The 26519-nt window shown below is 39.7% G+C and overlaps 1 protein-coding gene across 1 annotated transcript in view; it reads right to left on the bottom strand.

Moving 5' to 3' along the window:
- Positions 1-26519, bottom strand: part of TET1 (tet methylcytosine dioxygenase 1) — a 142621-nt gene that overhangs the window by 111904 nt on the left and 4198 nt on the right. The window contains exon 2 of the mRNA XM_064594717.1: positions 21069-23089. Within this exon, the coding sequence (XP_064450787.1) occupies positions 21069-22967 (1899 nt within the window). The 5' untranslated portion in view covers positions 22968-23089. The remainder of the gene's footprint in view (positions 1-21068; positions 23090-26519) is intronic.

The raw sequence follows: 26519 nt of genomic DNA, 5'->3' as shown, positions 1-26519 counted from the left end.
CCTGACGTTTAGCAAAATCAAAATTGTTGAACCTTAGAAGACCCCACATCCGGGCGCCTGGGTGGCTCAGTTGGTTGGGCGACTGCCTTCGGCTCAGGTCATGATCCTAGAGTCCCTAGATCGAGTCCCGCATCGGGCTCCCTGCTCGGCAGGGAGTCTGCTTCTCCCTCTGACCCTCCCCACTCTCATGTGCTCTCTCTCATTCTCTCTCTCTCAAATAAATAAATAAAATCTTTAAAAAAAAAAAAAAAAAGACCCCACATCCAAAAATAGTCTTTAAAATTTGTTTGTTCATTGTAACGAACTTCCCCCATTTAAACCTTTAAACAACTTAATAATAAAAAATAATAATTAAAAACCCATACAATAACTTAATAAATGTTGGGGAACTTCCACTGTGCAGAATGGTGCTTGGCCATGGGGCGCCTGGGTGGCTCAGGTATGTGTCTGCCTTCAGCTCGTCATGATCTCAGGGTCCTGGGATTGAGCCCCGCCGTCAGGCTCCTTGCTCAGTGGAGAGTCTGCTTCTCCTTCCCCCTCTGCCCCTTCCCCTGCTCATGCTCTCTCTCTCTCTCTCAAATGGATAAACAAAATCTTAAAAAAAAAAAAAAAAAAAAAAACCTGGTACTGGGCCTGCTTTTTTTTAAACTTTTGCACCCCCAGAGCCTTCCAACTCAGCAGAATCACAAACTGACAATCATGATGCACTATAGAATGGGGATGTGCCCAGAAAGCTATGAAAGGCAGAGAAGGCTTCCCAGGGAAGTGACTTTTCCACTGAATCCTAAAGAGGATAAGCAGGAGTTGATGAAATTTAGAGGGAGGGAAGAAAGGGATGTGCCCCCGATGAAGGTAACAGCATGTGCAAGGACACATTGTGGCTAAGGAAAAGTCACACTAGAGTATGGCTGTGGAGAGGCAAAGGGGAAAAGGCATATAAAAGGCTGGTCACTGAGCTTGCACATGAAGAGATGTACCCAGCTTTCAATTCTCTACCATTCCAGTCTGAAACGTGGCTTTTTTTGTTCCATCCTTCAATGTTCCATAATTAATCCTTTCAAAAGGCAACAAGGACGCTCCTGTTAAATCTTCACAGGTATCAGCTACTTTTCAAGGAAGAACTTAGGAGAGGCGACTGGTTTGGCTTAGATCCCGAAAACCCTGGTTTTTAAGGTAGAAAGCACCCTTGTAGAAGTCTCCTAATCAGAGAAAAGCATATTTTAGAAATGAATGTATGTAAAATTTTTTTTTTTTTGAAGATTTTATTTATTTTTTGACAGAGAGAGAGACAGTGAGAGAGGGAACACAAGCAGGGGGAGTGGGAGAGGGAGAAGCAGGCTTCCCGCTGAGCAAGGAGCCCGACATGGGGCTTGATCCCAGGACCCTGGGATCATGACCTGAGCCGAAGGCAGACACTTAACAACTGAGCCACCCAGGTGCCCCAATGTATGTAAAATTTTTGTTAAGATCAGTTATTCAAGAAGGGTTAACTCCTTTAAAAAAAAAAAAAGATTATTTATTTATTTATTTGAAAGAACGAGAGAGAGAGAAAGAGAGAGAGTGTGTGTGTGTGTGTGCACGTGCATGAACTGGGCAGAGGGGGAGAGGCAGAAGCAGGCTCCCCACTGAGCAGGGTGCCTGATGTGATGCGGGGCTCAATCCCAGGATGCTGGGATCATGACCTGAGCCGAAGGCTGGGATCATGACTTGAGCCACCCAGGTGCCCCAAGAAGGGTTAACTCTTTTAGTTTTTGAGGTTATTTATTAGAGTTTCACACAATCTATAGAGAAGCAAACTTGTCTGCCAGGAAATAAGTTATTCTTTAGGCTGAGTAACTGTACCGGACAGATGCTTTTGATGTTTGGAATAAGGGGTATCTTTGTTCATTCCAGAAATAAAATAGAGAATACCCACTATATTGGAGGCACTTCTTAATACCTTTGGAATTTCTGATTTAATGAATAATTATTTTCCATGGAGCTTAACTTGGCTAGAGAGAAGACAGGAATTATCATTTTTTTCAGGAAGAACCAGAAAAACAAAACCCGAAAAACTTGCCACTGAGCCTGTAATATTTATGACAGAATGCCTAAAATCAAAATCTTTTCCAAAGTCTGTTTGATTGCTTCCAAAGTCTGAAAAGATTCCAAAATCTTTTCTAAAGTCTGACAGCCAAACACTTACTCAATGAGCACGTTATCTCTTATTTAAAAATAAAATAAATAAATGGTCCTCAAGGTTCTTACTAGAGACAGTTCTAACATGCTACCATTTCTGTGTTTGAAGGGGATCTTTTTAAACTTTTGCAATGTAAAGCCCTTTAGAAATACCTTGTGAAGTCAGGAGACTTGCCATAACAAAAGACCAAAAAGGTTATTTTCATCACATTTCACCTTAGAAATCAACAAGTATGGGAGTGACTGGGTGGCTCAGTAGGTTGAGCAACCAACTCTTGATTTAGCTCAGGTCATGACCTCGGAGTGCTGGGCATCAGCATCTGACTCTGTGCTCAGCAGGGCATGTGCATGAGATTCTCTCTCTTCCTCTCCCCCTCTGCCCTTCCCCACCCCCATTTCTCCCCCCACACTCTCTCTCTCAAATAAATTAAAATCTTAAAAAAAAATCAACAGGTATAGAGCTCAAGCTTATAATTGTGCTAACTGATTATTTAAATGAAAAACTTGCCTATTTTTATTAGGAATATTTTAGCATAAATTATTCTAATGGAGTTTCCATAGATTTTTTTTTTTTTTCTTTTTTAATGATTTTATTTATTTATTCGAGACAGAGAGAATGAGAGAGACAGAGAGCACATGAGAGGGGGGAGGGTCAGAGGGAGAAGCAGGCTCCCCGCCGAGCAGGGAGCCTGATGCGGGACTCGATCCAGGGACTCCAGGATCATGACCTGAGCCGAAGGCAGTCGCTTAACCAACTGAGCCACCCAGGCGCCACGATTTTTTTTTTTTTTAAAGATTTTGTTTGTTTATTTTGAGAGAGAGAGGACCAGTGGGGGGGGGGGGCAGAAGGAGAGGGAAACCCAGGCTCCCCACTGAGCAGGGAACCCAACCCCGGGCTTGATCCCAGAACCCTGGGATCATGACGAGAGCAGAAAGGCAGATGCTTACCAACTGAGCCACCCCGGTGCCCCTAAAGACTTTATTTTTAAGTAATCTCTACAGTCAACAGGGAGATCCAACTCACAATCCTAAGATCAAGAATGGAATGCTCTAAAGACTGAGCCAGCCAGGTGCCCCCAATAGATACTTTATTTATGTATTTATTTATTTGAGAGAGAGAGAGAAACAGCATGAGACAGGGGAGGGTCAGAGGGAGAAGCAGGCTCCCCGCTGAGCCGGGAGCCCGATGTGGGACTCGATCTTAATACTAGTTAAGAAAATGCAATTTTCCCCAAAAAAAGTTTGATCTCCCTGACTTCCAAATATTTAGTCAATAAGCACATTAGCTCTTGTTTTTTAAAATAAATAAATGGTTCTTATGGGTTTTTAAAAATATATTTATTTATTTATTTGAGAGAGTGAGCATGCACGCAAGAGGTAGGGAGGAGCAGAGGGAGAGGGAGAGAGAATCTCAAGCAGACACTGAACCTGGAGCTAGATGTGGGGCTTGATCTCAGGACTCTGAGATCATGACCTGAGCCGAAATCAAGAGTCGATGCTTAACTGACTGAGCCACCCAGGCACCCCTCAAAATATTATTTTAAACAAGATCAGTATGTCCCTGGTGGGTCCAAATCCCAATGATGCTATTAAATATGGGACCTTGAGCAAGTCAACCTCCCAAAGACTCAGTGAAGGAAAATGCTGACATTAGGGTTAAATGACTATGAGGAGTATGTGATATGGCACTTGGCCAGGAGGTTCCATTGCAGCAACAGAAAACCATGACTGTTACTAGTTAAGAAAACTGTATACAAAAAAACACTGTAATAAAAAAAAAAAGTAGGGGCTCCTGGGTGGCTCAGCTGGTTGAGAGTTTGCTCTTGGCTCATATCATGATCTCAGGGTCCTGGGATGGAGCCCCATGTTGGGCTCCCTGCTCAGTGGGGAGTCTGCTTCTCCCACTCCCTCTGCCCTGGCCCTCCCCACCCTGCTCTGCTCTCTCTCTCTCAAATAAATTAAATGAAATCTTAAAAGAAAAAAATGTAAAGAAACAACAACTGTTTGCAAGGATGTAGAGAAAAAGGAACACTCATGAACTGCTGGTGGGAAGGCAAACCGGCGCAGCCATTCTGGAAAACAGCACGGAGGTTCCTCAAAAAATTTAAACTAGAGCTACCCTATGATCCAGTAATTCCACTACTGTGTATTTACCCAAAGACCACGAAAACACTAATTCGAAAGGATATACGCACCCCAATGTTTATTGCAGCATTATTTATAATAGCCAAATTATGGTAGCAGCCCAAGTGCCCATTAATAGATGAATGGATAAAGATACTAGTCAGCCGGGGGCCTGGGTGGCTCAGTTGGTTAAGCAGCTGCCTTCGGCTCAGGTCATGATCCTGGAGTCCCTGGATCGAGTCCCACATCGGGCTCCCTGCTCGGCAGGGAGTCTGCTTCTCCCTCTACCCTCCCCCCTCTCATGTGCTCTCTCTCATTCTCTCTCTCTCAAATAAATAAATAAAATCTTTAAAAAAAAAAAAATACTAGTCAGCCATAAAAAAGAATGAAATCTTGCCATTTGCAACAACATGGATGGATCTAGAGAATATAATGCTCAGTGAAATAAGTCAGAGAAAGACAAACATTATATGATTTCACTCATATGTGGAACTTAAGAAACAAACAAAGGGGGAAAAAGAGACAAACCAAAAAAGAGTCTCTTAACTATTGAGAACAAACAGATGGTTACCAGAGGGGAGGTGAGTGGGGGGATGGGTGAAATAGGTGATGGGGATTACACTCATGATGAGCACTGAGTGATATGTAGAATTGTTGAATCACTATATTGTACACCTGAAACTAATTTAGCACTGTATGTTAACTATACTGGAATTTTTAAAAAGGGTAATGAAAAAAATGTAATGAGCAATTAAAATTCACTTAATATAAAAACTGAAGATATTCAAGCACACACTATTTGGGGACATTAGAACCTCTCTAGTATTAACAAGATTTCTGCTAGAGTTGGGCATTCTAATTCCACCATTTCATTATAACACAATCTTACATTTATTAGTTAAAAAGAATATGGAACTTTCACTTCCATTGATAATAGAATTGGTCATTTGGATCAACCATCCTGCTAAAGACAATTAGAAAAGCTACACAAAATATAAAAACATCCGCTTAGAGGCACAGAAGAGTGAAAAATTACCATGATAGTGTAGAATTAGCATACCAAGACTCAGAGGGGAATGAGGTCCAGGGAGCGTAAAAATATTTTAAGTAAAAGTATAAAATGGAGGGAAAGAGCTAAAAAGATGGTTAAAGAGAAATGTAACCTTGAAAGTAAAATATAGAAACAGTGGAACTGGCAAACTAAGAGCGTTTCAAGATTTGATTCAGGTCAAAAAAAGATTGATACTTTTGCAAAATGAACCCATAAGACTCTTCCACAACCTGTCTTTCAAAGTTTTACTAGTCTGAAAGATATCATCAATATCCTAAATGTGACTATTCACAAGTCTGCCTCTTGGTCCCACTCCTTTCCATTCTCTGGGTTCCTCACATTTTGATTGTTGCCCTAGCTCAAGAACATGGTGGTGGAAAATGAGCACACACCATCCAAGCCAAGGGTTCTAATCCCAGATCAACTGTTTGGTCTTAGACAAGTTACTTGGCCCCTCTAAGCTTCAGTGTCTTACTTTATACCTTGGGGGAAAGAACGTGTATTTCATAGGACTGTTGTAAGGATTGAATGAGACAATGAGTTATGTCAGTGCTTAAAACAGTATTGGGCACTTAGTAAGTACTCAAAACATGATAGTTGTTATTAACCCCTTCAGATGTCAATGTTTACTGCATACCAGTTCCACATCTATGATCAGTATCATTCAATTCAACCAATATTTGTTTGGCGGCTACCAAGTGCCAGGCACTGCATAGGGAAGGAAATGAGGGGGGAAAAAAAAAAAACAAAAAAACCTCTTCAGTCAAGACAGTGACATTTCTACAAAACAAAAAGTAAAGTTCACTTAGAATTGAATGACAAAATAAAGAGATAAAGCACAGCAACCAAAGAAAAAAATAAAATAAAATAGAATTCATCAAAACTGAAAATTTCTGTGTTTCAAAGGACCTATCACAAGAGTGAAAGACAACTCTCAGAGAAATATTTGTAGATGATCTGATTGGGGTCTAGTATACAGAACATATGAAGAACACTTGCAATTCAACAGAAAACAAATAAACCAATTTAAAGATGGACAAAGGACATTGCTGTGGTCTGAACGTTTGTGTCCCCCCAAATCCTATGCTGAAATCCCAATGCCCAATGTGATATTAGAAGATGGGACCTTTGGGAAGTGCTTAAGAGTGGAACTTTCATGAATGGGATTAGTGCCTTATAACAGAAGCTCCACAGAGATCCCTAGCCTATTTCACTGAGGACACAGTGAGCAGGCACCAACTATGAACATGAAGAAGGCCTTCACCAGAATTTGACCACATTGGCACCTTGATCTTGGACTTCCCAGCCTCCAGAACTTTGCACAAATATTTTCCTGTTATTCATAAGCTACCTGTCTGCAGTATTTTGTTATAGCAGCCCGAAAGGACTAAAACAAAATTGCAAAGTATTCATAGAAGGTATACAAATAGTCCAGAAGCACATGAAAAGATGCTTGACCTCCTTAATCATTAGAGAAATGCAAACCAAAACCATCATGAGATACCACTTCACACTCACTATGATGGCAATAATAAAAAAGTTGGATAATAACAAGTGTTGGTGAGGATGTGGAAAAATTAGTACCCTCATACATTGCTGGTTAGAATCCAAAATGGTACAGCTACTTTGGAAAGCATTTTGGTAATTCCTTAAATTTAGACAGTTACCATTTGACCCAGCAATTCCACTTCTAGGAATATACACAGTGTAACTGAAAACACATGTCTACACAAAAACCTGTACACAAATGTTCACAACAGCATTACTCATAATAGGCAAAAATTGGAAACAACCTAAAAGTCCATCAACTGATGATTGTTTATACAAAATGTGGTTTATTCATACAATGAAATATTATTCAGCCATAAAAGGGAACAAAGTACTGATATATGGTACAACATGGATGAACTTTGAAAGCATTATGCTAAGTGAAAGAAGCCAGACACAAAAGACCAAATACTGTATGATTCCATTTACATGAAATGTCCAGAATAGGCAAATCCACAGAGACAAAAAGGAGATTAGTGGTTGCCAGGAGCTGGGGGAGGGGAGAATGAAGTGACTGCTGAGTGGCATAGGAATTCTAATGGAATAATGAAAATGTTCCAGAATTAGATTGTGGTGATGGTTGCACAACCTTGTAAATATATTAAAGATCACTGACTTGTGCACTATTAAAAGAGTGAATTTTAGGGGCGCCTGGGTGGCTCAATCGTTAAGTGTCTGCCTTTGGCTCAGGTCATGATCCCAGCGTCCTGGGATGGAGCCCCGCATCTGGCTCCCTGCTCCGCGGGAAGCCTGCCTCTCCCTCTCCCACTCCCCCTGCTTGTGTTCCCTCTCTGTCAAATAAATAAATAAAATCTTTAAAAAAAAAAAAAGTGAATTTTATTATGTTAACTCTATCTCAATTTTTTTAAAAAAGAGATTGTTTAATTCTCCTTTATCACAGTGAAAAAAAGTGCCTCTACTACATGTTAGCCATGGGGAATTAAACACAATTTTTAAAGTGGGTTTCTATTTCCCAGTCCACAAAACGACAGTCCTAATACTTATATTTTAGTCACTGTCAGGATCGAATATGATAATATTAAGCCTTTGAGCAGTGTCTGGCCCACAGTAGACCCTCAGTAAATGTTCATTCTTTCTTCTTTCTTTCCTTTGCCAATTTCCTATTTCAAGTCAAAGAAATTTAAATTTTGTCAAAATCTATGTACATAATGAGCAATGAAGACAGAGTTCCCTAAGTTATAAGTTCTTTGAAAAAAGAGAAAAACGCTATTATGTTTTCCTTGTTTTATTGATTTTTGTTTAACATCTCATAAAGCACCAGAAAATGGAATTAGGTGAATAAAGAAGGCATTTTAATTTCTATGTTGCCTAGTAGACCAATCTCCCTACAATTCTGAATTAACTCCTAAACAAGTTACTTACTCCTGCAGGTATAGAACACACACACGCACACACACACACACACACACTTTTCTTTTTTTAAGATTTTTTATTTATTTGAGATAATAGTGAGAGAGAGAGAGAGAGAGAGAGAGTGCGTAAAGAGGGCAGAGGGGCAGAGGGAGAGGGAGAAGCAGGCTCCCCGTTGAGCAGGGAGCCCGATGCAGGGCTCCATCCCAGGACCCGGAGACCAAGACCAGAGCTGAAGGCAGACGCCCAACCGACTGAGCCACCCAGGCACACCACCCCACCCCCATGCACACACTTTTCTTTCTAAATCTAAACTCTATCGACTCCATCCAAAATTTCATGCCTTGCGTAAACAGTGGACTTCCACTGTCTTGCCTTCCCACTTCCTTTGCCTTGATCCTGCTTTTGCTCTTTAACAGAAAACTCACCACAGAATGGTGTTGCATATGAAATCTGATATGAAAACAAGCTGTGTAGTGTAAATGTCTAGAATACAACAGAAAAACCAAAACCCTCTCATTATACAAAGGCAAGAAAATAACTGTACCATCGTTGTCTCACTGGAAACCACAACTATAATTCTGTATCACATGGGAACAATGAAACCAATTCATTCATAAGGCATCTTAATCTTCCAGCAGGAAAAATGCTTTTGCAGGTATTACAAAATGGTGTGTACTGGCTACTTCTGAGGACTTCAATTACTTTGCTCTAAATAACATGAATCAAGTAGCAAGAGGGAAATGGCTGAAAGTAATGAAATGAATATACAAATCTCTTCAAGGATATAACAACCACCACCTTTAGGCAACTAGTATGTAGCAGGCACACTGCCAGGCCTTTTATAGACATCACTTCTGCTCTGTATGGCATCCCTCCTTCCCAGGTCTGGCACAATGTTACAAATAGATCCATTCTCACACTGATGACCACTTGGGGGAATAGCAAAACTCAGTATAACCGTTTTTTCTTGAACCCTAGGAACACTTCTCAGTTTCATTTCTTCAGTGCCTTAAAGGAGTGGTGTGATTCTCTTACATGTTTTTCTCTTGGGGAGTGGAAGACATGACTTATATTTCTATGAAATCTAATAAAAACTATGGACCATCTCTCCGGAAAAATGTACATAAAAATAATATGTTGCAAACTAATATAACACTGTATGTTAACCATACTGGAATAACAAATATATATATGTTGCATAAAATTTTGAGGGAATGGGATCACAGAATACCAAAGGCCATCCATATTAAAGAACGTCCAGTGTAGGGCGTCTGGGTGGCTCATTCGGTTGAGTGGCTGGCTTTTGATTTTGGCTCAGATCATGATCTCAGGGTTGTGAGACAGAGCCCCCCAGGGGGCTCCCCACTCAGTCAGAAGTCTACTTGAGTTTCTCTCCCTCTGCCCCTCCCCCCACTCTCTCTCGAAAATAAATAAATAAATCTTAAAAAAAAAACATCTAATGTATAAGTTCTATTTTTATGATTACTGAAATATTGTATGAGTGTTGGGATCATTTAAACTAGGATCAAATTCATCTTAGGAATTCTTCTCTAGCAACCAAAAAAATATGTGGAAAGTTTAGCAGGACTAAAAAACTAATCTAATATAATAATAGTAATTTTAAAATTCTGGTTTTTCCATGGTAGCTAAAAATTCACCAAGTACCTAATCTGATCTGGCTAGTATCCAGTCATAAGTTAGGAGATATGCTGAAATGCTACCTCAATCACCATCTTTGAGAAGGCAACTAAGATGTGTTAACCAAAAAGGATGTAATAGAAACTTCAGCTTCTCATTTTCGGAGAAGGAAATAAACCTGATTTTCAAAAAAATACCTGTACTATAAATACAAACCTCGGTTTCTAAAAGTGGTAAAGATTTAGAAACCATTAGGCAATAGCTCATTAGAAAAACGCTAAATATTTTGGTTATGCTAATACTTTTAGCATGAAATGAAGGACTAATGATTCCAGTGTCAAGAAAATAATCTGAAATGTAAACCAAGATTTATCCTGAAAAAAGTTCACTATCATACAAAAAACTGTAAGAAATTGAAGCAGTCAGCAATGAAAAATAATTTAGTAGGGTTATGTTCATTTACCTAAAGCAGTATTTTGCACGGTTTTTTAAATCTTTATAAAATGTTAATTACAGGGGAAAATGTGAAAAAAGGAGAAGAAACACATTTGACTTCAGCTATGTTATTTTTTAAATGCAGAAAAAAATACTGGAAGCAAATTTGCCAATATATCCATGACTGTTGCCTCCAAGTAGTAGAATTATAGTTTATTTTCTTTCCTGCTCCTAAACTTTCTAAATGGAAATCATATAACTTTGACTTAGTATGCTGCATTACTTCTTAAAGTAACATAAGCTCATTATATAAAAATCCAAACCACATAGAAAAATTTAAGTAAAAATTTAAAATCACATATTTCCTAATATGCCCTTCCTCCATCCAAAAAACCTATCTTTAGAGGTAAACACTTCCAACAGTTTTGTTTGGTAGGTATCCTTCTAGAACTGTTTTTCCATTTACAATTAGAAAAATACATGATTTTGAGCTGTTCAAACTTTGCATCATGGTATCACTCACAATCACAAGTGTATTTGCCAGTAATTTTAAGCAACATAGGTAGCAGCTCTTTTAACACATATTTTAAAAAGCACTGTCTACATTACTAAAAACCTTTTTTCCAAGTCCTCTACTTGAATTTCTGTTATGGATATCCCATGATCCTAATCTTTGGTACTTGAAAATGACATTCATAGAAAAACACCCAAAATGCTTTGGGGTACTAGCTGTGAAGATGATATACTAAGTACATATAGGATATAATGATGATTTGCAGTGTGCTTTTTAAAAAGATACATTGAGGGCACCTGTCTGGCTGGGTCAATAGATCCTGGGACTCTTGATCTCAGGGTTTTAAGTTCTAGCCCCACATTGGGTACAGAGATTACTTAAAAATAAAATCTTTTCTTTTTTTAAGATTTTATTTTATTTATTTGACAGAGAGAGAGACAGCGAGAGAGGGAACACAAGCAGGGGGAGTGGGAGAGGGAGAAGCAGGCCTCCCGCGGAGCAGGGAGCCTGATGCCGGGCTCGATCCCAGGACGTTGGGATCGTGACCTGAGCCGAAGGCAGACGCTTAACAACTGAGCCACCCAGGTGCCCCTTAAAAATAAAATCTTTAAAAAAACAAAATCAAGGGCGCCTGGGTGGCTCAGTCGTCAAGCGTCTGCCTTCGGCTCAGGTGATGATCCCAGGGTCCTGGGATCGAGTCCCACATCGGGCTCCCTGCTCGGCAGGAAGCCTGCTTCTCACTCTCCCACTCCCCCTGCTTGTGTTCCTGCTCTCACTATCTCTCTCTCTGTCAAATAAATAAATAAAATCTTTAAAAAAAATAAAAAAAATAAAAAAACAAAATCAAGGGCGCCTGGGTGCCTCAGTTAAGCATCTGCCTTTGGCTCAGGTCATGATCTCTGGGTCCAGGGATTATGCCCCACATCCAGCTCCCTGCTCAGTGGGGAGCCTGCTTCTCCCAATGCCCCTCTCCCTCCCCCTGCTCATGCTCTCTCTCAAATAAATAAAAATAAAATCTTTCAATAAATAAATTAATAAATAAACAAACAAAACAAAATAAAAAGATACACTGGTATGTGCGAAGTGTTGGAAATCTTAACATTGTTTATAAGATTTTCATTTTTTCATGCATTCATTGACTCATTTGTTCACCAAACATTTATTGAGCACCTATTATGTGCCAGTACCTCCTAAATCCTAGGCTTGGGCTTTAAAGTAATTTAAACATACCATTTAAAATAAATAAATAAATAAACACCTCACTTCTAATCACTTTTCCTTCTGTAGGAGAACATTATGACTTTGTTTTAAAAACTGTTACTCAGGGACACCTGGGTCGTTCAGCTGGGTAAGTGCCCAACTTGATTTTGGCTCAGGTCAAAATCTCAGGGTTGTGAGATGAGCCCCATGTTGAGCACCACCCTGGGTGTGGAGCCTGCTTAAGATTCCCTCTCTCCAGGGCGCCTAGGGTGGTTCAGTAGGTTGAGCAAGGGCTCTTGGTTTCAGCTCAGGTAATGATCTTGGGGTCATGAGATTGAGCCCCGGGTCAGGCTCTGTGCTCAGCCAGAAGTCTACTTGGGATTCTCTCTCTCCCTCCCAACTTCAGGCAGCTCAAGTGCTAAGTGTTCTCTCTCTCTAAAATAAATAAATAAAATATTTAATTAAAACAAGAAGGTCTCTTTCTCTCCCTCTCCCCCTCCCTCTGCCCCTCCCCCCAAAAATTAAAAATTAAAAATAAAAACTCTAACTCAGTATTTTTTCTGTTTATTTATTACTACTTTTTTTTTAAGTAATCTCTACCCCAACATGGGGCGTGAACTCACAACCCTGAGATCAAGATTGGCATGCTCTTCTGACTGAGGCAGCCCGGTGCCCCTGTGACTCAGGATTAATAAAAAATAATTAAATCGGAAATGAGCAAGATTCTATTTTGTTTCTTTCATAGCAGACATGAAGAGCTAATGATACTTAGCCAAGACTTTCTGGATACTCATGACTCGAACACTGAGTGTCATTATCAAAGTAATGACCTGATGGTTTGATTAGTTTGATTCATTTGCTAGCTGTATCTTATTTTAGTATAATAATAATGCAAAAAGATAAGATCTCGCCTTCTCTCTTCCTTGTACATCCATCACAGTGCAACAATGACTGGCTACTTTATAAGGAGAATGAATGTTGCAGCTTTGAAACCATCAACTCTTAAAATACTACTCTGTAATAAAAACAAAACAAAACAAAACAAAAAACAGAGGTTGACCAACAAAAAGAGATATGGAGTTAAGTTCTATGGCAAAGTAAACATGTACCATATTATGGTGCTCACTATTCTGTAACAGTATAATCTGGATTATGCTGACACTAGATGAAGGTGTTAAGCAGTTTCACACATTTTCCTTCTTAGATAAGATGATATACACAAAATGGGAAGGTAAGATTTGAACCACATTGACAAGATTCCAGAAATTAACACCCATAGGTCAGAACCAATCAAAGTCAGCATGGTTTTTGTTGACATATCTGCAGTTTACACAAGCAAGGATCCTAGACACCATACAGTTTTTCCCCCTATAGTCAGCTGTGTGGTGAAGCATGCTACGGAAGTCTCAGTAGTGATCCAAAGAGATTCCTTAAAGGCATATTTAAGGACATATAGTATCTGCCCTCAATTTAAGGAGTTGGAGGCAAAAATTTGTTCCATATGACATACACAACATAAACCAAAATGAGATCTGACTTTAAAAACACTGAAAAAGCAGTGGCCAGGGGCGCTTGGGTGGCTCAGTCAATTAATATTGGACTACTGATTTCAGATCAGGTGATGATCTTGGGGTCGTGGGATTGAGCCCCCAGTTGGCTCTGGGCTCAGTGTGGAGTCTGCCTGTCCATATCCTTCCATCTCTGCCCTCACCCGTGCACGGGCAAGCACTCACATGTGACTCTTTCTCTAAATAAAATCTTAAAAATAAATGAAAAAATTAAAATAAAAAAAAAGCAGTCTCCAGGAGAGGCTTGTCCCACCCCACTCCCACTAAAATGGATAAAGTAAAATAAAAACAAGTATGCCAACCAATTCTGAAGTGATATCTCTGGAACTAGTCTGTTATTACACTATTCATAAAACAATGAACAGTCAGCGGTTCAGTTTGTATCAATATACTACTACTGAACTTTTACAGTTTTTCAAGCACAACCTTTGGAGGTATTATTGTTTTTCCAGGTAGAATTTGCATTAGCTCAGAAGACAGCATGGTAACAAATAGCACATTTTACAGTGTTTTCTAGTGCACTGCTCTTTATTTTAACCCAACAGGGGCGCCTGGCTGGCTCAGTCAGCAAAGAATGTGACTCTTGATCTCAGGGTTGTAAGCTTGAGCCCCACACTGGGTATAGAGATTATTTAAAACTAAAAAATCTTGGGGGCACCTGGGTGGCTCAGTTGGTTAAGTGACTGCCATCGGCTCAGGTCATGATCCTAGAGTCCCAGGATTGAGTCACACATAGGGCTCCCTGCTCAGCAGGGAGTCTGCTTCTCCCTCTGACCCTCCCCCATCTTGTGCTCTCTCTCTCCTCAAATAAATAAATAAAATACTTAAAAATAAATAAATAAATAAATAAATAAATAAATAAATAAATAAAACAAAATCTTGAAAAAAATAGGGTGCCTGGGTGGCTCAGTCGGTTAGGCATCTGACTCTCAGGTTTCGGCTTAGGTCATGATCTCAGGCTCATGAGATCAAGCCCCAGGTCAGGCTCATGCACTGGGTGAAGAGCCTGCTTGGGATTCTCTCTCTCCTTCTCCCTCGGTCCTCCATTCCCCCCACTCACATGCACAAGCTCTCTCTCTCAAATAAATAAATAAACACATGTTTAAAAGATTTAAATTGATAATAATATAACCAAACAAATAATACCCTTCAATATTTTGGGAAAACTTATTAACTAGAGTAAATATAAGAGATTTTTTTCACTTTGGCAACCAACTCACTAACTGCTCACTTAGTCATTTTGTTTATTAAATGTGTGATATACTATACCCAAATCATCAAGCTACAGATATATAATTCAATACTCTGCTCTCAGAAGCATATCTACAAGCTGTGATTTACTTTTGTTTTTATACACACTAAAAATTATTTGCAAAAGTGTAGCCTGATCATACACCTACTCTCTAGGTCTCTAAAAAGCACCCCCTTCCCTTTTTTTTTTTTTTTTCCATTTCTAACATTATACAATAATTAGGAAAACAATCTTATATGACTTAAAATATGTCTTGAAATGGTAAATTACAAATACATTTGAGGTATACCTAGCCAAGAGCAAATTCTTAGATGCCTATGAATTATAAAGTTAGTGGCTTTAATTATCTATATTTCTGAATATAGAGAAAGTAAGCTGAACTAAACTTGGTAGAAAAACACCATTTTATCTCTTGGCCAAAAGATATCTCTGGGGAGACTCTCTAACCACCTTGTTGTACAAATGAAAAAATTCTGTTTTTGTGGGAGACAAAAATGTAATCTATGACCAAAAAAGGTAAGTAAAAAACTGTTTTCACTTATCTCAGACATCAGTAATTAACTTACTGAGAGATAGCATATGCTAAGTATATTTTAGAAAAAGAATTCTAGGGGCGCCTGGGTGGCTCAGTCGTTAAGCGTCTGCCTTCAGCTCAGGTTATGATCCCAGGGTACTGGGATCGAGTCCCGCATCAGGCTCCCTGCTCCATGGGAGGCCCGCTTCTCCCTCTCCCACTCCCCCTGCTTGTGTTCCCTCTCTAGCTTTGTCTCTCTCTGTCAAATAAATAAATAAAATCTTAAAAAAAAAAAAGAAAAAGAATTCTAACAATTGTTTTTGAAGTATATACTTGTTTAATATAAGCAGTAACAAAAATATTAATATTTTAAAACTGTAAATGTATTTTCTATTTCACATCCAACTCTCAGTAAGTAAAATAATTCTGATGTAAGGAACATACAAGTACATGAAATATATTTGCTTAGGGGCGCCTGGGTGGCTGAGCCGTTAAGCATCTGCCTTCAGCTCAGGTCATGACCCCAGGGTCCTGGGATTGAGCCCCAAATTGGACTCTCTGCTCAGCAAGGAGCCTGCTTCTCCTTCTCCCACTCCCCCTGCTTGTATTCCTGCTCTTGCTATCTCTCTCTCTGTGAAAATAAATAAATAAAATCTTTAAAAAAAAAAAAAAGAGGGACGCCTGGGTGGCTCAGTCGTTAAGCGTCTGCCTTCGGCTCAGGTCATGATCTCAGGGTCCTGGGATCGAGTCCCACATCGGGCTCCTTGCTCAGTGAGGAGCCTGCTTCTCCCTCTCCCTCTGCTGCTCCCCCTGCTTGTGCTCTCTCTCTCTCTGACAAATAAATAAAAATCTTTTTTTTTTTTTTAAAGATTTTATTTATTTATTTGACAGAGAGAGACACAGCGAGAGAAGGTACACAAGCAGGGGGAGTGGGAGAGGGAGAAGCAGGCTTCCCGCCGAGCAGGGAGCCCGATGCGGGGCTCGATCCCAGGAACCTGAGATCATGACCTGAGCCGAAGGCAGACGCTTAACGACTGAGCCACCCAGGTGCCCCAATAAATAAAAATCTTAAAAAAAAAAAAAAATGTTTGCTTAGCAGTATTCTTGTTACCAAAGCAAATGGCCTTCAATCATTAATACTAATATCATAAATATTCTAAAAAAACTGTCAAATATCTAGGGCTATCTCAAGCACCTAGGAATAAAAATATCAAATACCTAGTAATAAAACAAATGAAATAACTCTTTATTGAAAACTAAAAAATATTATTGAAAGAAATTAAATGACATATATATTAAGATATACCATGGTCATGAACTGCAAGATTCAATATTATAAAAATGTCAGTCTTTCCAAACCGATGTATAGGTTCAACATAATCACAATAAAATCCCAGCAGAGTTTTTGGTGGAAATTTACAAACTGATTCAAAATGTTAATGAAAATGCAAAGAACAATAAAAATAGTGCAAATCACTACTGAAGAACAAAGCTGAAGGATTTATACTACCAGTTAACATTTTTTTTTTTTTTAAGATTTTATTTATTTATTTGAGACAGAGAGAATGAGAGAGACAGAGAGCACATGAGAGGGGGTAGGGTCAGAGGGAGAAGCAGGCTCCCTGCCGAGCAGGGAGCCCGATGCGGGACTCGATCCCGGGACTCCAGGATCATGACCTGAGCTGAAGGCAGTCGCTTAACCAACTGAGTCACCCAGGCGCCCTACCAGTTAACAATTATAAAGCCTACTGATGATGAGTTTAGACACAAGGATAGACAAAAAGACCAATGAAACAGAGTCTAGAAGTAGACCCAGAATTAATCCTGATTTATGACATAGATGAGATCGTAGTAACGGGAAGGATGGTCATTTCAGTAATGGTGCCAGTCAATTAGAGATCCTTATAAAAAAGAATCAGTCTTCACTCCTCACACCAGACACAGAAGTCAATTCCAGATATACTTTACACCTAAATGTGAAAGGCTTAAAAAAGTAACTTTTTAAGAAGGAAGCAGAAGAGGGATGCCTGGGTAGCTCAGTCAGTTAAGAATCTGCCTTCAGCTCAGGTCATGATCCCAGGGTCCTGGGATTGAGCCCCGCATCTGGCTCGCTGCTCAGCGGGAAGCCTGCTTCTCCCTCTGCCTCTCCCACTCCCCCTGCCTGTGTTCCCTCTCTCACTGTCTCTCTCTGTCAAACAAATAAATAAAATCTTAAAAAAAAAAAAAAAAGGAAGGAAACAAAAGAGAACATCTTCATGACCTTGGAACTGGCAAGAAACAGACAAAATTTTCTTAACCAGGACATAAAGGAAAGCATTGGTAAACTAGAAATTAAAGTTAAAACTTTCGTTCATTAAAAGCCAGGATAAAGTGAGTGAAAAGCTGTCATGGAATAAGTAGAGATATCTGCAATCATATATTCAACAAAAAATTTGTATCAGTAAAATGTAATGAATTCTTATAAGCCAATAATGAAAAGGCAGAAAAACCCAAAATGGACAAAGACAATATCTAAATGACTAAGAAGCAAAGTAGCAGCTCAGTTTCATTAGTCCAATGTAGTGATGCCGCTACACATCCAACAAAACGATTCAAGTAAAACAAGACAGAAAATGTCAAGTGTTGGCAAGGATGTGGAGCTAGTGGAAATCTCAAACACTACTGATGAAGAGTCTTAATTGGAACAACCACAGCTGCTGAGTAATATCCATGAGAGCTAAACATACGTATTCTATGACCGAGCAATTCCACTCCTAGGAATCTATTCACTAGAATGCACACATTATGTTCACCAAAAGACATTTATGATAATGTGTACATTAACAGTAGATTGGATGAGGGACGCCTGGGTGGCTCAGTGGGTTAAGCTTCTGCCTTCGGCTCAGGTCATGATCCCACTGTCCTGGGATCGAGTCCCACATCGGGCTCCCTGTTCAGCAGGAAGCCTGCGTCTCCCTCTGCCTGCCACTCCCCATGCTTGTGCTTTCTCTATCTCTGACAAATGGATAAATAAAATATTTTTTAAAAATTAAAAAAAAAAAACAGTAGAATGGATTAATGTATTGTGATACAAACACAGCTATACTGCAGTAAAAATGAGTAACTATATAAGCAACATTACTGATGACTATTAAGCAAAGAAACCAGAAACAAGAGTATACAACTGTCTTTGCTCTCTCAGAATGAACTTCCCTCATAGAAGTGTTCCCTGTGTTCTCCTCTGCCTCTCCATGGACTTGTGGGTGGGTTTTGGATGGGTAGGTCTATTTGCTGCCAGAGTTCAGTATAAGGACAACCTAACAGATTCTTCAGAATCAACTTTGTAAGTGATGAAAGTGATCTTTTGGGGGGCACCTGGGTGGCTCAGTGGGTTAAGTATCTGACTCTTTGATTTGAGCTCAAATCATGATCTCAGGGTCATGGGAACATGCCCCACATAGGGCTCTGTGCTCAGCAGGGAGTCTGCTTGAGATTTTCTCTCTCCCCGTCTCTCTTTACCCCTCCCCCACCCCCTCTCCTCCTCCCTCTCTGTCTCTTAAAAAAAAAAAAAAAGAAGTTAGCCTTCATCTATACTTGGAAGGCACAAAGAGGTCTCCTCTATTTTTGTTTTGTTTTGTTCTGAGTGATATATCACACATAGAGAAGAGCGCTAAATGTATTTAAGTAGGAGAATCATCAGGATTTTAGAAAGAAAACTTGAACTGCACTTAAGAGGTTGTGTTCAAAATCCTGACTTCTCTTCTACCTGGGACACTCACGACTATATCCCCAGTGCACAACCTGGAGAAGTACAGTAAATACTTGCTGATAATACAGAGAACACTGAAATTGTCCCAGTAGAGGACAAAGGCATCAACTACAGAAATAGCCAAGAAAATGGAGAGGTAGGAGTGCTCAGATCTCATATAACAAGAAATCTAGAAGAGTGAGAGGAAGGCATTAAAGATGACTGAATTTTCCATTTTGGGTGACCATGTAGATGGTTAGTCATTAAGCCAAATATGTAATGCAAAAAAAGGAGCAGGTTTAGGAAAAAAGAAAACAAATTCAATTATACCTATTAGAGATCAAGTGAGTACTTTCAGCAATGATGCCATTTGGCAATGTTACAAATCAGGAACTTACAAGGGAGGCCTCTCTGCTTTAAGATATTGCTGCTAATGTTTTAGATGTACGTTTGTAAACCATTAAGTGGCTTGCTGGCCACACCCACATATGTGAAGTGACTTGAGTAAAAATTATTCATTGCAGTAAGGTTTGTAATAACAGAATATTTTAGAAACACCTCAAATGCCCGTTAATACCTGATCGGTTAATGTCTGATCTCATTTGCAATGGGTCAAATAGAAAGTCAGCATTTTGGGACAGGTAATTTAAGAGTGAAATAAAAAAGAATGACTAAGTTTAAGTTCACAATACTTTTAAATGAATCTTTTCTATTATACCTGTATTCATAGCAGTCACAAAATAAGCATAACTTCAAATGAGTGATCTAAAAATCATAACACCATAGTTGGCATGTATTTTAAAGGTCTGATAATCAAGTATTAACCAAGTTCCATAAAATCCTTTATTTTGGTTTTTTTTAAGATTTTATTTATTTATTTGAGAGAGAAAGTGAGAGAGAGAGCACAAACAGGGGGAGTAAGTAAGGGAGAGGGAGTAAGAGGGAGAGGGAGAAGCAGGCTCCTCAATGAGCAGGGAGCCCAACACAGGGCTCGATCCCAGGACTCTGGGATCATGACCTGAGCTGATGGCAGACACTTAACTGACTGAGCCACCCAGGTGCCCCATAAAATCCTTTATTAAATAAAGTCAAAGCCAACCAATTACTTTTAAACTGTAATAATGGGAACCAATGTTTATGTATCACTTCAGAGTTTACAAACCATTTTGAACTTCTGATAATCCTAACAACTACATGGGCTATGTGAACCAGGTGGACATCACCTACCAAAAGTTAAGATGAAAGCTTTATTTACCTTCCAAGGCCAAGTTTCAAAATTAAGGATAGAGACAGTTTTATTCTTTCAAAAGAATAGAAGTTTAGGGCGCCTGGGTGGCTCAGTTGGTTAAGCGACTGCCTTCGGCTCAGGTCATGATCCTGGAGTCCCGGGATCGAGTCCCACATCGGGCTCCCTGCTCGGCAGGGAGTCTGCTTCTCCCTCTGACCCTCCTCCCTCTCGTGCTCTCTGTCTCTCATTCTCTCTGTCTCAAATAAATAAATAAAATCTTTAAAAAAAAAAAAAAAAAAAAAAAAAAAAGAATAGAAGTTTAATTCCACTGGTTCCTCAAGCTGCAAGGGAGTTAATGATTTTGTTCCACTCTTCATTTAAATTTAAGTTAAATCTGTAACTTCCAAAAAAGACACACAACTAGCCAAAATAAGGCATAGTGGAAATCTTTGCAAAACCACACTTCATGTCATTTCCTTGTCTCCATCAAATCCTGTAATGGAAAAACTTTATGTTCTAGTTTTCTGAGACAAATTCTAAAAATAAGCTAATATATCGCTCACTGCACAAGACGTATTTCGGGTTGATCCACAAACTCCTATAGATAATATAAAATGTTACCAGAGTAAAAGGATGTCATACTGAATCACCTAGTCTCTGCACAGATCACTCTACAGAGCCTCCTGGGCATCTCCCAGCCCGTGGGGGTTTACTCACCTCCAAAGGCACGAGGACGGATGGTTTCTTTTTCAGCTCTTCACATTTCCTTTTCTTACAGATTTGATGGCTGTTCTTTCTGTTCTTGCAGTAAGTACATTCACCACAATTGGTCTTCTGCTGGCAGGGCTCACAGACCCCACAGCGCTTTCGTTTCTTCTTTTCCAAAGTAGGTAGCAAAGTTGTATAGGAAGGAGAAGAGGAGGTACTGGCGAGTGACACTGGCCTAGACACCACTGTGTTAGCCACACTGGTCATGCTGATCTGGGAGCTCCCTCCTTCCAATGTGCTGGAACCAGCCTGGGAAAGTTGGATAATGCCCTGGGAAGCATGGATGAGTCCTCGCTCAGGGGCTATGGGGACCCCCTGAGTGTTAGCTGGCAGAAAGCTTATATGAACCTGCTTCTCATTTTCTATATTGCTAATAGTCACTATTGGAGGTACTGAACTTATCTCTGAGTTTGATGATGGCTGAGGAGTGTGACCTGAGCCCAAAGGCAAAATCTGCACAGCGCCCTGGACCTCAAGCCCATATGAAACAGTGCTCTGGGGCTCAAGCCATTCTGGGAGAGCATTATAGGTAGCAATTGGGTTTAGAGGAGCAGGAAGAAAGATAGGTGGGTCTGAGGCAGTACCACCACCCATTCCGAGGATTTGTTGGTCTAGGATAGCACCGAAGACCTCTCCTTGGACTGGAATAGCACCAGGCATCGCTGGTGGGTCTGGGGTCTCATCCAGAGCCTCTCCATGAATTATGTTAGCACCAGGAACTTCCCATCGATGTGGGACAGCACTAAAAGCCTGTCCTATGATAGGTGTGGTACCAGGAATTTCCTGTTGCTCTGGGATAGTTTTGAGTACCTCTTGATGATCTGGTTTAGCACCAAGGGTTTCTTGTTCTGAGCTTGCCAAGAGAAGTTTTATTAATGAGGTAGGATATATTGACCCACCAATGGACAAACAGTTTCTAAGGTCCAATTCCGGTATAACCTTATTAAAGTTTGAGGTGGGGTAGCCATTACGTTCACTTTTGATGGGATCCAGGTAAGAATCAGATAGCTTAAGAGATTCTACTCGTGAACCCAAATCTTCTAACTGAATGCTGGAGTTTCCTTCGTAAGTAACCTTGAGGGCTGCTCTTTGGAGCAAAGGAGCACACAGAGTGTCCTGAGCAAACATTCTAGGGGAGTCGCTGATATCATTCAATGTCTCTTTAGAGAATAGTCCTTCACCACCACATGTCTCTTCCGATGACCCAGAAAGGATCTCTGCTGCAGGGTCACTCTGAGTGGAAATATTTATTTTGGAATCCTCCACCCTTTGGGACCAAGACTGGGTTGTCTCTTGGCTCTCACCTTTAATTAAAGATGCCTTTTGAACACCAATTAGATTCTCTACATCAGGAGCAATTAGGGGGACTTGTGTTGGAACTGAATCATTTTCTGACTGTTTTACTCCCGTGTCAGCAACTACATTATAATCACATCCATGTTGCTTTTCTAAATTTTTAGGAGGTGGAACTTTCTTGGGTTTGGCTATGATCACTGGAGGTTGGGAGAGTCGCCTGCTAAGAGAGGTACTTCGGAGAGCCATTGTAAACCCATTGCAAGTTAAGGATTCTGGGTTCTGAAAAAGAACCTCAGTCCTATCCAAATTCATTCGTGCTGCTCCAGCTCTTGTCAGAAGGCTTCTGACTGGCATAGGTGGTTTGGGTTCTATTTTTTTCTTAACATCTCTTTCTTGAATTAATTGTTTTAATTTTCCAGGGCTAACAGTCTTGACTGATGCCACATTTTTGTTGGCTGCCTTAGATGTCTTCTTCAGTTGGGTGCTTTTCTTTCTGTTCAGATCTTCCCTCCTGACTAATCTGGAAGGCCTTGCATGGCGGGATCGAGACATAGCTACAGAGTAGGAAAAAATGAAAGGGCACAGGGAACAGAGTCATTGGTCCTTTGGAAAGTCTCACTTCTGAGGAGAATCTGGATGCACCATGGTTGAACTCAGTGGCACAAGATTTTGGTCTGAAATAACAAAAAAACATTGGGAGTGAGTCTTTTTCTTATGTATTCTCCCATTTGAAACAGAATATCTACTAATAATTATTAATCAAAATTAGGGCACTGAGAATGTTTACTGCAAAAGAAAAATACAATAAACACAAAAGATACTCAAGTATCCTTTTAACCCTGGGTTCACAAATAAAGCTCCTTTAAGTATTGTGACAACTGATTTAGTTGATGAAGTTCTATGCACAGAGTGAGCATGGGGGTTATTCTATATTAGAAACCACAACTGCTGTAGTTACATGTAGTTTAAAAATCAAATCCTAATCTTTACAAATTTGGGTACTTAAAAAATTCTCTCTTTCCTCAGCACATCACCACACGGGCAGAGGTGTCATGTGTTGGACAGGAAAGCTGGTAAAACCAGAGGAAGAAGAGGCTTATTATAATTCAAGAAACTCTACTTGGAGATCCAATAATATTAATACCACATTCCAATTGACAGTCTACAAATTTTGAGCTTTACACATGCACAGAAAAATAGCATAAAATCTGAGAAGTTAGTATTGACAGATTAGGTTACAAATAAGACTCACGGGTCCAACAAATATCTGTTGAGTACCTACTATGTATAAGGAAGGCATTGTGGTGGGCAGTGCCCACACCCAGAAATGATGTCCCTCTTTTCTCTTTCACCCGACTTAATCCAAAGACTGCTGGTTCTAAAATCCCTTCTACCAAGGGTCCCAAAAGTCTCATGATGAATGCCTAGGCAAGGAAATTGGAAATAAAGAGAAAATGAGATAATTAGAATGGTAAAGCATTCTAGGCAAGCAACTATTATTTGGAAGGTAAGCAAGAGAAAAGAAGAAAATGAAAGCGGACTGACTAAGCCATCATTAATTATCTTTGGTCTCCTCAGATTGCTTACCCTAATGCAGAATAAAACCAAACTATGAACAAGAATAAAGCTCACCATACAAGATGTATCAATATACTCTCTAAAGATCACAGAATCAAGAGTGGTACAACTGAGTGGGTGAGGATTCTTTAACAATTGACAGGTTGTTGGATTTGTAAAAAAGCATGGTGTAGGATAGTTACCAAAAACTGATTTGCAACCAATGGTCAACAGTCTGTGACAAAATCAGAAAAAAACAGGCAGTATCAAGTTTTTCATAAAGTTGAATTTATTCATTTTAAACAACTCTTCTTGGGGCACCTGGGTGGCTGTCAGTTAAGCAACTGCTTTTGGCTCAGGTCATGATCCTGATGTCCTGGGATTGAGCCCCGAGTCGGGCTCCCTGCTCAGCGGAGAGCCTGCTTCTCACTCTCCCTCTCTCTCCCCTCTGCAGTGCTCTCTCTCACTATCTCTTTCTCTTTCTCAAATAAATAAAATCTTTAAAAAAATGATAATAATAATAAACAACTCTTCTTTACTCTGAAGTTAAGCCTTCCAGTTTTCTCTCATTAAAATGTCCTTTCTTGGGGTGCCTGGGTGGCTTAGTCGATTGAGCAACCCGCTCCTGACTTCCACTGGGGTCAGCTTGGGTCATGATCTCAGGTCAGGGGATGGAGCCCCACGACTGGATCCAAGTTGAGAGGGAGTCTGATTGGGATTCTCTCTCTCTTCTCCCTCTGTCCCTCCCCCTGCTCACACTCAGCCTCACTTGCTCTCTCTCAAATAAATAAATAGGGATGCCTGGGTGGCTCAGTGGGATAAGCCTCTGACTTCAGCTCAGGTCATGATCCAGGGTCCTGGGATGAAGGCCCGCCCCCTACCTCCCCTGCTGGTCTGCCAGGAATCCCCACTCAGCGGGGAGTTGGCTTCTTCCTCTCCCTCTGCCCCTCCCCCCTGTTCGTGCTCTCTCTCTCAAGTAAATAAAATCTTTTTAAAATAATAAATAAATAAAACCTTTAAAAAATGTCCTTTCTTTAAAAAAGTAATAGAAGTCCTTTCTTTTGTCAAAAGGTAGCGATAGGTTTATTTTATACTGTTATTACTTGGCAAAGTAAAAACTTGAACAGCCCTCTATCATTCTCAAATTGATTTGTTTTTGTTGTACTGATCTGATCCAGGTAATCCTGGGATGCACCGGTTGGTTTAGTAGCTAAAGATGTGTCCATCAGAAAGCTGTGAGTTTGAATCTGTGATCACCAGCTATGTCCTTCCAGAACCTATTTAACTGAGTCAAAGTTTCTACATCTGAAATGAGGTTGTTTTGAGGAATCACTGGGCTCCTACAGGGAAAGCCTGGTGGCTTCCGAGTGGTATCTGAGGTTGAGGAGGAAGTCGGGGAAGGTAAGGTAAGAAGGACTTTGTAAGTAGGCAGACCTGGGTTCAGTTTCCAGCTCAGAAACATTACTAGTCATGTGATTCTGATATATTTCTCAGTCTCTCTATACTTCAGTTTCCTTATGTGTAATCGAATAGGAAGCATAATAGTACTGACCTCATTGGGTTACCATGAGAATAAAATGAGATGACATGTGTGAACACTTAGCACAGGGTTGGCATATAATAGGTGTTTAATAATAAATGGGAGGTAAAAAAATAAAGGCTGCTTATACTTCCAAAATACAAAAAATAATAAGAGAAAATGAGCTAAAGAGTGGTTATCATTATTATCAAAACAGTTTAACCCACAGTCTGCCATATTCTGCCAAACAAGATCTAGTTCTTTGGTTTCTGTTATCACCTAACACATTGTAAGCCAGGCACTGTAGATCCCAGAGCACAACATTTAGAGTCAAAACCATTGTGCCTTTAAGACAGACTTTTTAAATAGACATTAGTAATAACATTAACCACAAGAAAAATAAGTCTGATAAATCTGTGCTAAATACAAACACTAGACCAGAGAATACTTGACTTGAGTTCTTGGCAACTAAGCTTACCACTTTCCCCCTTTTCTTAAAAAAAGAAAAAAAAAGTTTTTGGCTTGCACTAACTTTTTGGCTGTGAAAAACTGTAGGACATTTTCTCCAAAGACCACTGCTTTTTGTACCAGTATTTTTAGAAAAAAAAAAAAAAAAAAAGACATTCCAATTCTAATCTCCAGAAAGTCAGCAGTCTTTATAAGGATGTTTTTTTCAGATAGCAAAAAGCAATCCTTTCCATTCTTTAGAAATTCAACAATATCGGTATAAGCTTGCTTTATCTCTTGTATCAAGATTACATTGCTAAAAAATTATTAGGAGCATATAATCTAGGTATTGCAATCAGCCACGAAAATTAAAATTCACACATGTAGGCAAGTAATCTGGATATGCCAGAAGGTGTCATGGGATCTGCCTTTGAGAGTAGTTTATAAACTGATCTCTGTCTCATATATTCTTTTATATTTTTAAATTAAAGTGCTTTAGAAATTCAGACTTGTAATTAAGATAATGTTTACCATTCAAATCTTATCTCCTGAAAAAGAGCCTGCCAAGGAAATGGAAAAGG

The sequence above is a fragment of the Mirounga angustirostris genome, unplaced genomic scaffold (assembly GCF_029215605.1).
Source record: "Mirounga angustirostris isolate CCGP_5_RB_7025 unplaced genomic scaffold, mMirAng1.0.hap1 SCAF_6, whole genome shotgun sequence".
Classification (NCBI taxonomy): domain Eukaryota; kingdom Metazoa; phylum Chordata; class Mammalia; order Carnivora; family Phocidae; genus Mirounga; species Mirounga angustirostris.
This window is presented reverse-complemented; position numbering and strand designations above follow the sequence as displayed.